General features: G+C 36.3%; 2 protein-coding genes across 3 annotated transcripts in view; one reads left to right on the forward strand and one right to left on the reverse strand.

Annotated features, from left to right (window-relative positions):
- Positions 1–2: 2 nt before the first annotated feature.
- On the reverse strand, positions 3–12,297 carry LOC129260368 (DNA-directed RNA polymerase III subunit RPC7-like). 2 transcript variants are annotated; one of them, XM_064100091.1, is made up of 6 exons: positions 12,274–12,297; positions 4,748–4,877; positions 4,149–4,280; positions 3,529–3,602; positions 2,943–3,056; positions 3–2,340 (listed from the first exon to the last, which is right to left on the reverse strand). In XM_064100091.1, the coding sequence occupies exons 1-6, from the start codon at positions 12,280–12,282 to the stop codon at positions 2,254–2,256; spliced, it is 546 nt and encodes a 181-aa protein (XP_063956161.1). In that variant the 5' UTR covers positions 12,283–12,297; the 3' UTR covers positions 3–2,253. The 2 variants fall into 2 exon arrangements, with proteins under 2 accessions (XP_063956161.1, XP_054754333.2); XM_054898358.2 differs by lacking the exon at positions 12,274–12,297 and adding an exon at positions 8,474–8,722.
- LOC129262221 (peptidyl-prolyl cis-trans isomerase FKBP8-like) overlaps positions 12,060–13,499 on the forward strand; it is an 18,856-nt gene continuing 17,416 nt past the window's right edge. The window contains exon 1 of the mRNA XM_054900304.2: positions 12,060–12,189. The gene's annotated coding sequence lies outside the window, so the exon portion shown is untranslated. The remainder of the gene's footprint in view (positions 12,190–13,499) is intronic.

Here is a 13,499-nt window from a genome sequence, read left to right on the forward strand (position 1 = left end):
TATTGTGATTACTTGTGGCTTTCTTGTGCACTTTTTTATTCAAACAAAGCATTGAATTAAATCTCAACAAATCATCATTGTACCTAACCATAATGTCTTACAATACATTATTTCTCTTGTTTGTATTCTCAAAAGCATTAGCTTTGTGTTACAATTGAAATCCTGCATCTGGAAACTGTGCTGTACAGTATAAAGATAACTGTTACTATGGAAATATTGGGACCAAAGAAATCTATTAGAATTGGCAATATCATTGAAAGTAGGCATTAGGAAGTATAGGTGTAATTTTGATTTTTTTAAATATATAAATATTCTGTTCTTTGGAAGCAAAAATTCGGAAAATTTGAACCAAAGTTGTATGAGATATCCAAAACCACAAAATTATTACTAAGAACCCACTTTGGTAAAGTAAACGAACAAGAACAGAAATAGAAATCAAAGTAAAATAAGATTTTTTTTTTTTTAATAGCTGAAGGTCTTAACTATTTTACAACTTATTTCCTTAACAGATTCAAAAAGAAAAATATTCTGGTAAAACTATAATGCAGCATTGTTAGAAATACTTCTTAAAACCAAAACAATAAGATCAAAATTGTTTTGATACCCTTAGCATTTGGCCGATTAAACGATAAATATAATATTAAAGGTCAAGTTCACCTCAGAAAAATGTAGATTTGAATCAATAGAGAAAAATCAGACAAGCATAATGCTGAAAACTTCATCAAAATCGGATGTAAAATAAGAAAGTTGTGACATCTTTAAGTTTCGCTTATTTTTCACAAAATAGTTATATGCACAATTTAGTCACATGCAAACGAGAGAATCGATGTTCCTCACTATCTTGTGTTTTTTATTGTTTGAATTATACCATATTTCATTTTTTACAGATTTGACATTAAGGACAAAGTTGACTAAACCGTAAAATGATAAAAAATGGTAATTCCATATTTTCAGGGAGAAATAAAACTTTGTTTCACAAGACAATGGGGAGAAAATCAAAATATGATAAAATACAAAAGAAATAGTGAGTGTTGTCATCAGTTCCCTCATTTGCATACTGACCGGGATGTGCGTATAACTGTTTTGTGAAATTAAGCAAAACTTTAAAATGTCATAACTCTTATTTTACATCTGATTTTGATGAAATTTTCAGTGTTCTGTTTGTTGGATTTTTCTCTTTTTATTCAGATCAACCTTTTGTTGGGGTGGACTTGACCTTTAATATTATATTTATTTATTTATTATTTATTAGATGAAAGTGACCAAGAGAAAATATTTAAATACCAGTAGAATCTACTCACTTTTTAGTGCAAACTATATTTGTTAGTGCATAAAAATAAGATTCTTAAAAAACGGAGCGAAAAAATAAAAACCATGTGCACATAATTGTGTGGCAATGGTAGACAATTTCCTTTCAAAATTCAGATGTTGAAATGTGGAAGGGGTTCAAAAAAGAAAGTATCAATTTCTCATTTGATCTTGATATGTTCCCCTACCCCTTTTTTTCTCTTTCTTTTACTATTCTTTGCCATATCCCCTTCCCCAAGCTATCTTGCCCTTACTTTATGGTGATTTTCTTCTGATAGTTTATGAGTCACAGTAAGTCATAGTATCAACAAATCCCCCTTTTCAATTTTTTTTTTTTTTACAAATAAAAGATAGTGACGATTAAAGCAAACAAAACAATCTCATCACTGAGATGTAATAACTTTATTTTAGTTGGCCCAGGACCTTGGCATCACGCTGGTGCAAGTTTTGGTATAGCAAGCCACACCTAATAGTCTGCTAATCATACGAGAATCACCACCTGCGACCGTTGTGTTTTCCTCAGCTAAGAAGTGCATCAAATGCAAATACTTGGATGAATACTCTTCTATTATCTCTCATCAGTTCTGACACTGGTACTGCAATATTTTCTGCATCATAGAATTGGGGGGACTCCATCCTTCAAAAGCGAAACCTTTGAATTCTTTTATCACTCCATGACTGTGCCAAATTAAGTACATTTTCACACAATCCACCAGAAGTTTTTGCACAGAATCCCTCGTGTTGTCATTAGGCGGCATTCCTTTGTTGGTAAGATATGCAGAGTGAACCAAGTGCCACAGAGTAGTAGTCAATTTTTCTTTTCCTACCACAATGTTAAGTATTGCACTCTACCCTACCACCAAGATGTTTTTTTTCATCCATCTTCTCCAAGGAGCAACAGACATCTATTGATTCCACTCGATGTGACATCACCATGGCAACACATCAGTATGTAGGTCCATCATCCAGTCCATCATCTTCATCAATGTAATCCTCGCCAGGATCAAAGTAATTGGAAATGTAGTCTGTCCCCTACACGCCAACAGGCCGGAAGGGAAATAAAATAATTTACAAATGAATAAACACTGAGATGAATTAATAAATAATTACATATTATAAACAATTGAGAATACTAATATATACAACTAAACAGATGAAAAGTAAAAGGGTAAAACAAAACATTAATAAATTAGAGATGAATATCAATGACCTTTTATGCAGATATTTCGGGTTATTCATGCGATTGATCAAATATATATATATACTTAATATTGGAATTGTGAAACTGATGTTACAACTGTATCAACATTTCTTAACCAAAATCTGAACCTCAATAAGAAGATCCAACACTACAATTTACTTCCAATGCCAATTATTCAACAAGTATACCTAAGTATGACCACAGTCCTTTTTATCTACACATGACAGACAAAACACTTTCAAAGGTGTTTTTTTCTAATCATGCAATATACAGTAATGTGCTTCTTAAGAAATGCCAAAGAGCAATCTTTGAAATCTTCACCCAAAATGTAATGAAATATCTAGTATTGTTTTTAAATGGTAATATTTAATGACATGACTATATAAAAACAACCAAGATTTTAGTGTGATCTTTAATACATGACAAAGCCTACCTCTTCTTGTTCTTCTTCATCATAATATTCCTCTTCATCCTCTTCTCCTTGTCCTTCCTCCTCTTCTTCATCCTCCTCTCCTGATTTTGTACCATCTTCTTTCTTTTCCAGCTCCTAAGACGGATGGGGAGGAATATATGGTTTTATATTTTCACCAAAATTTTTCAAAGTAGTAGGTACATGCACAGCATTTTGTAATGGTAGAACTATAAAGGGAACTATAGCTTGAGATCATATGACAATGATCATAAATGCAGGACAAAATGCTTTTTAAAGACAATAGATATGAATCTAAGAATAAATTAACAAGTCATATTAGAAGAAATGAATATGCATGAATTATGATGCTAATGTCAAATCATGAGAGATTGACTTTCAAAAACATTTAGATTAAATATAATTTTGATATCGACAGTTAAATCTATGAGTAATCTGAATAATTTATAACTACATGTATGTATTTTTACATATACCGATAAAAAAATATCTTTTTAATTCTCCTCATGCATGAATCTGGTATTGACAAATAGCATTGGTGCTTGTTTACAAGTAATAATACAATCAAGCAAAACCTGACAAAACTTACATCTAATTTCTTAATGACTTCTTCATTAGCAATCTTTGAAACTCTGGCAGTAGACAAGGATGGTTTCACTGAGCCTAGAAAAACAATGAACCAAATACACAAGAACACACAAGTGGGACTGATACTTTGCAATAATATCTTAGGGAGCTTATCGTATTTTTCCTTAAAAATTTCTTTCTATTTCATGAATGACTAAATCATTAATTTCATAACTGTTGATGTGTGACTATGCTTCATCGTTCAACGCTATTGACCATTCATCGATATATATTGAGCCAGTTTATAAACGTATATTTGATAGGGTCTGATGCATTCATGCTACAAAATAAAACACATATTTCCCAATATGTATTGGATTTCTCTGTACAAAGACTATGAATTCAATAGTCAACTGCTTCACATACATTGAGGTACATATTAAGGACAAGTGCAATGTACTTTTTTGAAGAGCATTTATTAATGAAGAGTCTCTTTGGTAATCAGAGAAATTTGGACTGTTTCGTGATTAAAGATTTTTTATACGAAGTTAAGCACTACAAACTAGTCTACATACTCCTCCATTAAAGGGCATGTCAAACACGCACACAAAACAAAGTTAACAGGGTTAATGGCAAACATACTTTTTGATTTCGGTGGTCTTGCTTTCCGAGATACCATCTTTAACTCCTTTGGGAATCTCTTCCAGTCTGGCTGCCATTCTATCCCATTATCTCCAGACCCTACCTGGTACTTGTCAGAATAACGTTCAATATCTATACAGGAAAAATAAAACAGCATAGTTTCTTGGTTGAGATTTGGAACTACTACTCGATCCATGCTAAATGGCCGTTATATGTATGGAAGGGGAAGGGGTGGGGGTCAGATAGATATTTCATGTTGTATGAACTTGTATCCCAATATCAAATTACTGCATACAAGTAAGCTGTGGTAATTTGACTTAATGTTGTGTACCAACATGCACCTGCACAACATATCAGAATGTGAAAAAAGTACAATGCCAGAAAAAAAAACCAACACAGGATTATATTTTTTGGTTTTACTGAATAAAAAATACTGTAAATGGGTAGAGGGTGCATATGGAAGAGTTATTAGTATCCACTCTTCCTTTACTTGTATTCTATCATTTCTTCTCTCACTCAGTGCAACATACGGTATGGATCAATTTGATATTTGATCCTGCTAAAAGAATGATACTAGATGATCTGGATTCATAAGTTACCCTTTTTCTTGTTGAGAGGTTTGATGTAATATGGCGACTCCCTCAGATAGCCTCTGAACTCTTGTTTAAGGAGGTACATGTAATTATCCCCTTCGTTTGTGGGCAGAGGTGCTGGGGAGAATTCAAGAGGCTGAATTGAAATACACAGAAAAAAATTAATGAAATCATAATGATAATATACTGGTAACAATGATCATTAATAGTGTTACTATGAAAAAAAAACACAGTATTAACAATTGCTATAAGTATAAGGTGTGAAAGTTTGAAAGAAATCGGACAACCCATGAGAAAAAATAGGGCTGTTTTAAAACTGAGATCTCTAAGACAATGTAACTTTCAAATTGGCAACTGGGTAAGGAAATTATGACAAATGGTAACAGGTAATTAAGGACAAATTTCCCATTTAGTTAGGGATTTGTGGTTTTCTCCTAAGTAGGCCTACCTATTTCCCTGGGGCAGTAATAAAAATATAACACAAATGTCAAAAGTAGCATATGATTTTTTATGTCCTCATCTAAGAAAAATACAATTTTAAGTAAAACGTTTGATTCTTTATAGTCATTTAATGATATTTGAGTACATGGTCGAGTAGTCCCTGCCTTACATCTTCATGACATCACCAATGCAGTCATTTGAAGTCTCCATAGGTCCCGGGGGGGGGGGGGCATTCAATATATTACTGTACACACGCGTGACCAAAAAAACGCATTTAAAGGGGTGTTTTTTTTCAGTTTTGGACGCGGTCCGCGCGTGGACTCTTTAAGGGTATCAAAAACACAAATTTTTAAGAAAAAGGTTGGTTTTGAAAGACTGGTCAATGGTCAATTGCGGGGTCAAACGTATTTAGGGTATGTCTTTTTCCCCCAAAGCTTTGTTTTTAAGACTAGCCAAACGTGTTTAGGGTATGTTTTTTTCCCCAAGCTTTTTCCCCCGAGGTCATATTTCAGCGACAACTTGTTTAGGGGCCAAAACGTGTAAATAAACTTGTTTAAAGGGTTATTTTGCACACAGAGAAAAACTCGTTTAGGGGTTGTTTGGAAGTAAAGTTCTTTCGTCTACCACCATGACTACAGCCAACATAAACACTGCAATTGCATGGATGCAGCGGTGGTCATACTTTTGACTGCGATTGTGATGTTTTTGAATAGGCAGTGAATTTGTAGCGTGATTTGGAACTACCCCTAATCGACCATCTAATTTTATAAGAATCGTATCTGCATAAGTATTTATAAGTTTTACCTAGTTTTTGTCTTGCGATGACTGCGTTTCTATGCGCATAAATATCAGCGAACAACAAATACGACAATTTCACATTTGCAACCTTCTTTTGAAACCAACCACCTGCTATACACTGACATTACGGCCGATTCTCATCGCGGTGGCGAAATATTTTAACTCTTCCAAATCAGTTCTATGATGTCACCATGCTAAATGATTGTCTCATTACTTCCACTGCAAGCTCCGGCACATGATTCAACGATTGACGATGGATATTTTCAAATTTTTGAAAATTTCAGTTTTTTTCGTAGAAAACTACATTTCTTTTTGTTTGTTTAAACCTCCTTTGGTATTTGAGCCATGGTTGAAGCTTTTTTATTGTTTAAAGCATTGATTTGCGAAGCTGTGACTTATTGGGAAAAAGTTGCAAGTTTATTTGAATTATTTCTTTTAGTACAAAAATCCTGGAGTTGTACATTGTACAAATTTCAATGGAAGTGATTTAAATCAATGATTAAAAAAAATTAGTGAAAGTGGAGTAGGGGGTAGACAGCTGGCAGCCATCTGTTTCGAGGAGTTTTTTAACATTTATTTATTTTTTTAATTTCTCCTCGTACACAGACGGCTCGCTATCGTGCAGCCACCATTAGGGGACTTACAATGCAAAATCCCCCCGTCGGGGCTCTTCAATTTTTGTCTTTAATGAATCAAACTTTTGAAAATTAACGCGACCGAAATGCAAATTAAAATTCCCTCTTGGCACTAATTGCCAAAAAACGGGGGAAAAATCAAGTTAAAAGGAATGAAAACAGTGATTTACCTCGGCTGTCGCGCAACTGCACTTCCGTTTTATCAAAACTTAATACATAAACATATGGCCATTGAGTCCCCTGTAGAGATCGCGCTAGAACTTCGGTCTCTGTATTTGGTGAGTGAAGCCAACGGAGTTCAGCTGAACAACCAACATAATAGAGAGACCGAAGCTTTTGGTCTAAGACTAAGTAGGGGGCTAAGTGCATGTTAACCGCTTATTGAAGGATTTATTCATGCTTTGATGATATAAAGTTGATAAAATCTTTCTATTTTGAGTAAAAAAACATATAAAAACTGCCGCAAATAAAAATATTGTCAATCATTTGTACATCATATGTTTCAAAGGAAGTGATTTAAATCAATGATTAAAAAAAAAAATCATCTGTGGAGAAGGGCCGTTTTAGGCACCTATGGGTACATTACCGCCGCCGTCCACAGGATAACCACTTGCACGGCACTTGCAATGCCTTTCGGGCTATATATTTTAAATTAGCAATATATATGGATTTAAGATCAGATAAGCTTTGGATATGAAACTTACAAAACGATATGAAGCCAATTTCAATTCCTCTCTGTCTTTCTGGTACTTTATATCGATGATCTTTCTTGATGTCGAAGCAGGCATGGCCCCGATTCGCTGGTTCTCTCTATACGCACAGAGAGCGCGCGCAATATTATTTAATAAACTTGCTTGTTTACGTCGTTTACGTCAGATCAGCTGTACTGCTGGCTGCGTTCTAGGCGCTCCGCATTTTTTTCGCTGTTCAGCGTTATTTTATGATGTAGCACCATCAGCGATTATACGTGACATGCAACCTGTTGATTTTTGGTACAATTTCCTATTATGCGCCGGCGACTTGAATCTAGACTGTTCGATAGGAAAAATTCGCATATCGATCGTTGTTTGCATAATTTCCACCGCAGTATTAAGGATCGGATGGAGTAACTGGCTGAGATTTGGAGGTAAGCGTTTAAAATCCATTTCTATAGATAAGTTCGTGCTGATTTTTAAAATTAGATTACATTATAAATAATATAAGATTAAGATGACTAAATTTAGTAATAGTATATTGTGAAGATTTAGGCGTGTTTCATATTCTCACATTCGTGTGATGAACGAAAACGTCAAAATTCATTATGAAATGACATGCGTTGTGCGAGGTTAGTATACTAACCTCGCATGCTTGTGTGAGTGCGTTTTAGGGGCCTAAGACTAAGAGTAAGACTAAGTCTGAGACATGTTAATTGTTATTGTCATGATTGTTAAACCATAACATAATTTATAGGCTACCTTGCAAGATCAACCTGATTTTACTGACATGATTTCAATTTTTTTAGTAGATATGAAGCATTTATTTATGTTTTGATGATATAGAATTGATAAAATCTTTCTATTTTGAGGAAAAAAATAAAACTACCACAAATAAAAAAATGTCATTGTCAATCATTTGTAATTGTAATTGTAGTGTACCGTAGGCCTACATGTTTCCAGTGGAACTGGAAGTGATTTATATCAATGATTTAGAAAAAATCATAGAGATTAAAATCACGATTTCAATAATGATTTAAATCAACGTGATTTGAATCAGCCCATCCTGATGATGTTGAAATCTTGAGACATATTTTAGTCGGAATCGGAACGGCAACACCGTGCGCATTTTTGACCAACATAATTTGCAATGATGTGGGACTCACAGGAAAAAGCGGTGGCGGCTGAGCAGTGGGAGGTGGCAATGATTCTCCTCCTCTTCCTAATCCAAGGGCATCAGCAGCAAACGACGACCCTCGACCACGCCCGCGACCTCGACCTCTTCCAGCCATAATGAAGTAGCACTGGTTTGTTGTTTTAAAAGGAACTTAAACTTAAAACAATAAATAAGTTCTTCCTCTAACCCACTTGAAAGTATGGTGTCTTTAAAAATAAAATTGGTATTAACTTGAATTGAATTTAAATAAATGTGACTAGAGCTATAAGGGGATGGAAATATATATTTTGGCAATTTTATGAAATAATAAATAAAATCAGAATGATACGTTGAGATATTGCTTAATATTACACGTATGTGTGAAAATGAGCTATATGGACATGTTTGGTATAAATCTAGAACTACTCCCACCCCATCCGTGATCCTGATGATGATGATGATGGTGATGATGATGATGATGATGGCGATGATGACGATGATGATAATAATAATAATGATAATAATTATAATAAATGAATAGATAAATAAATAAAGATGATAACAATTTAATGATGATGAGGATAATAAGCAAACAAACATGTAAATGAATGGAATCGATGAATAGATAAAAATCCAATTGCTATACGTAGAGACAAGCTTAATTTTACTTTTATTTTATAGACAGGTATAATTGCCCCTTATTAATAAAAAAAAATCCCATTGCTATACGTAGACAAGCTTATAATTTGACTTTTATTTTATAGACTAGCTGCCCCGGCCTTTATTCCAAACCAATTAACTCCTTCTGTATATCCTTATAAAATTATTTCGGTACTTTTCTCTGCTGTGTGTATCGATTGTGAGGGTCTGTGAATAGTTCCAGTGTGTATACCGTCAAGCCAGTGGAGTGGCACCCTCCGGGTAAAAAAAAATGGAGCCTATATACACCCTACACCCGACAACACCCTAGCTCTCTTATTTCTCTCGTATACTGGTAACCTATAGCGTTCTGTGTCAGGCTTTTATTATTTCTGTGCTTTTGTTTTGTTTTTACTAGGGTTTTTACCTCCTGCGCTTAGTGTAGTACCTCATCCATACCAGACCCCTCTATATATATACATCATGATCCCGCCCTCTATCCTACTCCCTTCCTTTTTATAATAGCTTTCACCACTTTCACCACCACAAATATATTGCAGTACATGACAAAAAACTTATTTAAGGGAACAATCCCTTCAAACTGTTCATGTGACAACTCACTGTCGGTTGACGCGCAGCAGCTTTTTCAGTAAAAGAGTGATCCAATAATCTTGGAATAGTTTGCCTGCAACACTATGTCCTCCAGTATTAACTCATTTAAACACGGATTAGATTCTTTTTGGTCATGCATTACATTTGAAATTGTCTTACATCCACGCCCGCACTGTACTTAATTGTTAGACTTTTAATTATGCATCAAGCGTTTACGACCGGGAGATCTACAGGGCTATATACCTACCCTCCCGTACAGATGATGATGATGATTAAAGGGGTGTTTTTTAGTTTTGGACGCGGGCCGCGTGTACATGCACTCATTAAAAAAACACCGCGATAAAAAAAAAAAAAAAAAACGGTGGTTTATATGGTCACTGGTCAATCACAGGGTCAAACGTACAGGGTATGTTTTTTTTTATAAACTATATAGCCATACGTGTTTAGGGTACGTATTTTTGCCCCCAAGCTTTTTTGCGACAACAATACATGTATATAGGGGCCAAAATAACTTTGCCCGCGAAAAACTTGTTATGGTGATTATTTGCACACAGAAAAAAACTCATTTAGGAGGTGTTTGGAAATAATTTAGTTACCCATGTGTACAGCAGTACATTTCAGGGGCCGCGGAAAGGTTTTCAAAGTGGGGGGGGGGGGGCTGATGACCATGCAAAAAGTCCCATTATATCGAGGTTTTTTACCTGACTACTAAGAAAGCACGAATGCCTGTGAGCAAGCAACCAGGGGACCGACAGCTTAAGGTCCTCTCCGAGGGACATGGTAATGAGGATAAATTCCTTACCTTCTCAGTTCAAAACAATTTGGATTTGTATCAGGACGATCAACAATGTTACAATTACTCAATGTGTTAAATGATTGGACGAATATGTTGGAGGTTGGTGGTGCAGTTGATGTCATCTACCTAGATTTCATGAAAGCCTTTGATAAGGTCCCACGTACACCAGAGACTTTTAGCCAAAATTGAGGGATTTGGCATATCTATAGCTCATATGTAAGTGGGTCAGAGGTCTTTTCTTGTTGGTCGACAGCACCGAGTTTGTGTGAATGGTGTGTTCTCTGACTGGGCTGATGTAACCAGCGGAATACAGCAAGGGAGTGTCCTCGGACCCCTGCTTTTTGTAATGTACATTAATGATTTACCGGATCAGATTTCGTCAAGTACTGTTAGTTTATTTGCAGATGACACCAAGTTATACAAGCATGCATGTTAATAATGACAGAGATGCTGAGTTATTACAAGCGGACTTAGATCGTCTTGTGTCATGGTCAGACAAGTGGCTATTAAAGTTCCACCCGGATAAATGTTGTGTACTTACTATTGGTACAAAGAATGATGAATTCAATGAATATACTATGACACATGATAATGCTTCACATAATCTATCACAAGTTGAAACTAGTAAAGATTTAGGAGTGATTGTCGACACAAAGCTTAGTTTTGACCAGCACTTTCAGTCAAAGATAAATAAAGCCAATAGGCTTATGAATCTAATTAGGAGAACATTTGTTTATTATCTTCACAAGGAGAACCTCCTACTCCTATACAAAGCATTGATTAGACCTCACTTGGAGTATGCTCATGCAGTATGGAGTCCATACTTAAAGAAACATATTCAAGCAATAGAAAATGTACAAAGAAGGGCCACTAAGTTGGTACCTGAAGTAAAGAACCTTCCATATGAACAAAGATTGATTCAACTAAAACTTCCTACATTAGCATATCGCCGTGCGCGAGGAGATATGATCGAAACATACAAGTTATTTCACAGGTATGACCAAGAGGTAGTGCCAGATTTGGGCCAGGTGCATGGGCCTACCAGAGGTCATGATAAGAAATTGTACATTCCGAGGTCAGTAACTGAGAAACGTAAGAATTCTTTTTACATAAGAATGAGGAAACCTTGGAATAGCCTAAGTAATGAATTACTAATGCACCCAGTGTCCACAGCTTCGAGAATGGACTGGATAAGTATTGGAAATGTGAACCTGTGAAGTACAAGTTTGACGCTGACCCACCAGGACATGCCGGCCAACCTAAAGAGGAGACAGAATTTGGAACTGAATATAGAGTCTTAGACTGCGTTCAGAAGCATCCATAAGTATCCATATAAGTAAGTAAGTAAGTAAAGCCAAGGGCACTAGCACAATCATATGGTCGTCATTTTTACGTTTTTGTACACGGTTTTTGAAAAAAGAGGGGGGGGGGGGGCTGAAGCCCCCCAGCCCCCCGCTTCCGCGGCCCCTGTATTTTGACTGCCCCCGGGAGTTTTGCCAATGATTTACCGTATTCGGCGTTGGTAATCGACTATGAGATTTAAAAAAAAGATTTAAAAAATCATGTGATAGCAAAGACACCATACCCAGTGGCATTGCGTGAAGACTGAAGCTCTGTAAAATTTACTTTTTGCGTGAGTTATTGACGAGTCCTGATCACTGTACATCTATTTTTGTGTGGTAAGATAGCCGGATATGAACTAATTTGAGTAGTTCTTTTTAAATAATAAACCATATGGGAGTTTACTATAGGAAATTATTCACTCTTTCCATTCTATCCAGTTACTGCGAAGTTAACATCGCATCCCTCAAACAGCCGGTGATTTCGATCGTGTGCTATCCGAACACATGTATCAAGGAATCGTGATATCATCCATTTCTTTGTGTGCGTAATATATTGCACGTGTTGCCGATAGTTGTGGTGTCCCCTGTGCACTCATTCGAATGAGGTCTCGTGTTTTGAAGGATGTCGCCTGCGCCTGTTTGACATCTAATGTTAGACAGACTAGTAGTGTTGTAACCCGCACCCGTTGCGGTACGGGTTAACCTGCCGGTATGCACCCCATCGCGGATTGCGGGCCGGGCCGAGTTCATTCTCAAACCCGCAGACCGTCATACGAAAAAAAGGGAGAAGTAACGACGCATAATAAAAACATTAACAATGAAAATTGAATTAGGATCATGTGCTTCTTACGTAGCGGATTCTTTTAGAGACGTAGATATTTCCTTTTTTAAAAATGCCGGCGTATTTTTGTCCTGTGAACAGTGAACAGGACTGAGACAGTTCGACATAATATTAATAAAATACATCGAGTTGCTCTTTCAAAGGAGCGCCAGTGCAGTGCAGCGCAGTCAGAGAAAGGAATGTTTTACGACTGGCAGAGGGGGAGAGAGATAGAGAGAGAGGGGAGGGGATGTGTTCGGAGAATGTGAACAGAAGCCAGAATACATTGCGTAATCATGTCTGGCAAGGAGCGAGTGATAGGCCACGTGGCAGAGAAAGAAATGCTTTATGACTTGGAGTGGGGCGAGTCGAGCCTGTTTCCACGGCAACGCTCGCTGTTTGAGCTCGAGGGATTTGCGGTGCACGGCAGTGAGACAGTTGTTTGCTTATTGGATTACCAAATTAGGTCATGACCTGATAGAGCGTGCCGTCAGGTCAGAGTGTTAGCTGCCCTTTTTTGAAGACACGCTAAGCTGGTCTAGTCTAACCCTCCTTTTCGTTATTTCATACATTTTCTGATGAAAACTGAAGCCCCCGCACTCTTAATTTTTCCGATGTACAATTGATTGAAAGTCTTTAAGATTTCTGAAGATGTAAAATGGGATTGCAATGGATTGCAAGTTTCTTGCAAATACCTCTCTCTTGACCGATCGATCGAGAGAGATAAAAAATAAAAAATAAATAAAAGCCTAGCTAAGCTAGCTAAGCACTAGTAACACGAGCTGTTTACGTAAGTTCATGGGCGCCCTCGTGCACGTTTGTATTT

Source organism: Lytechinus pictus, chromosome 5, assembly GCF_037042905.1.
Source record: "Lytechinus pictus isolate F3 Inbred chromosome 5, Lp3.0, whole genome shotgun sequence".
In the NCBI taxonomy this organism is placed as follows: Eukaryota; Metazoa; Echinodermata; class Echinoidea; order Temnopleuroida; family Toxopneustidae; genus Lytechinus; species Lytechinus pictus.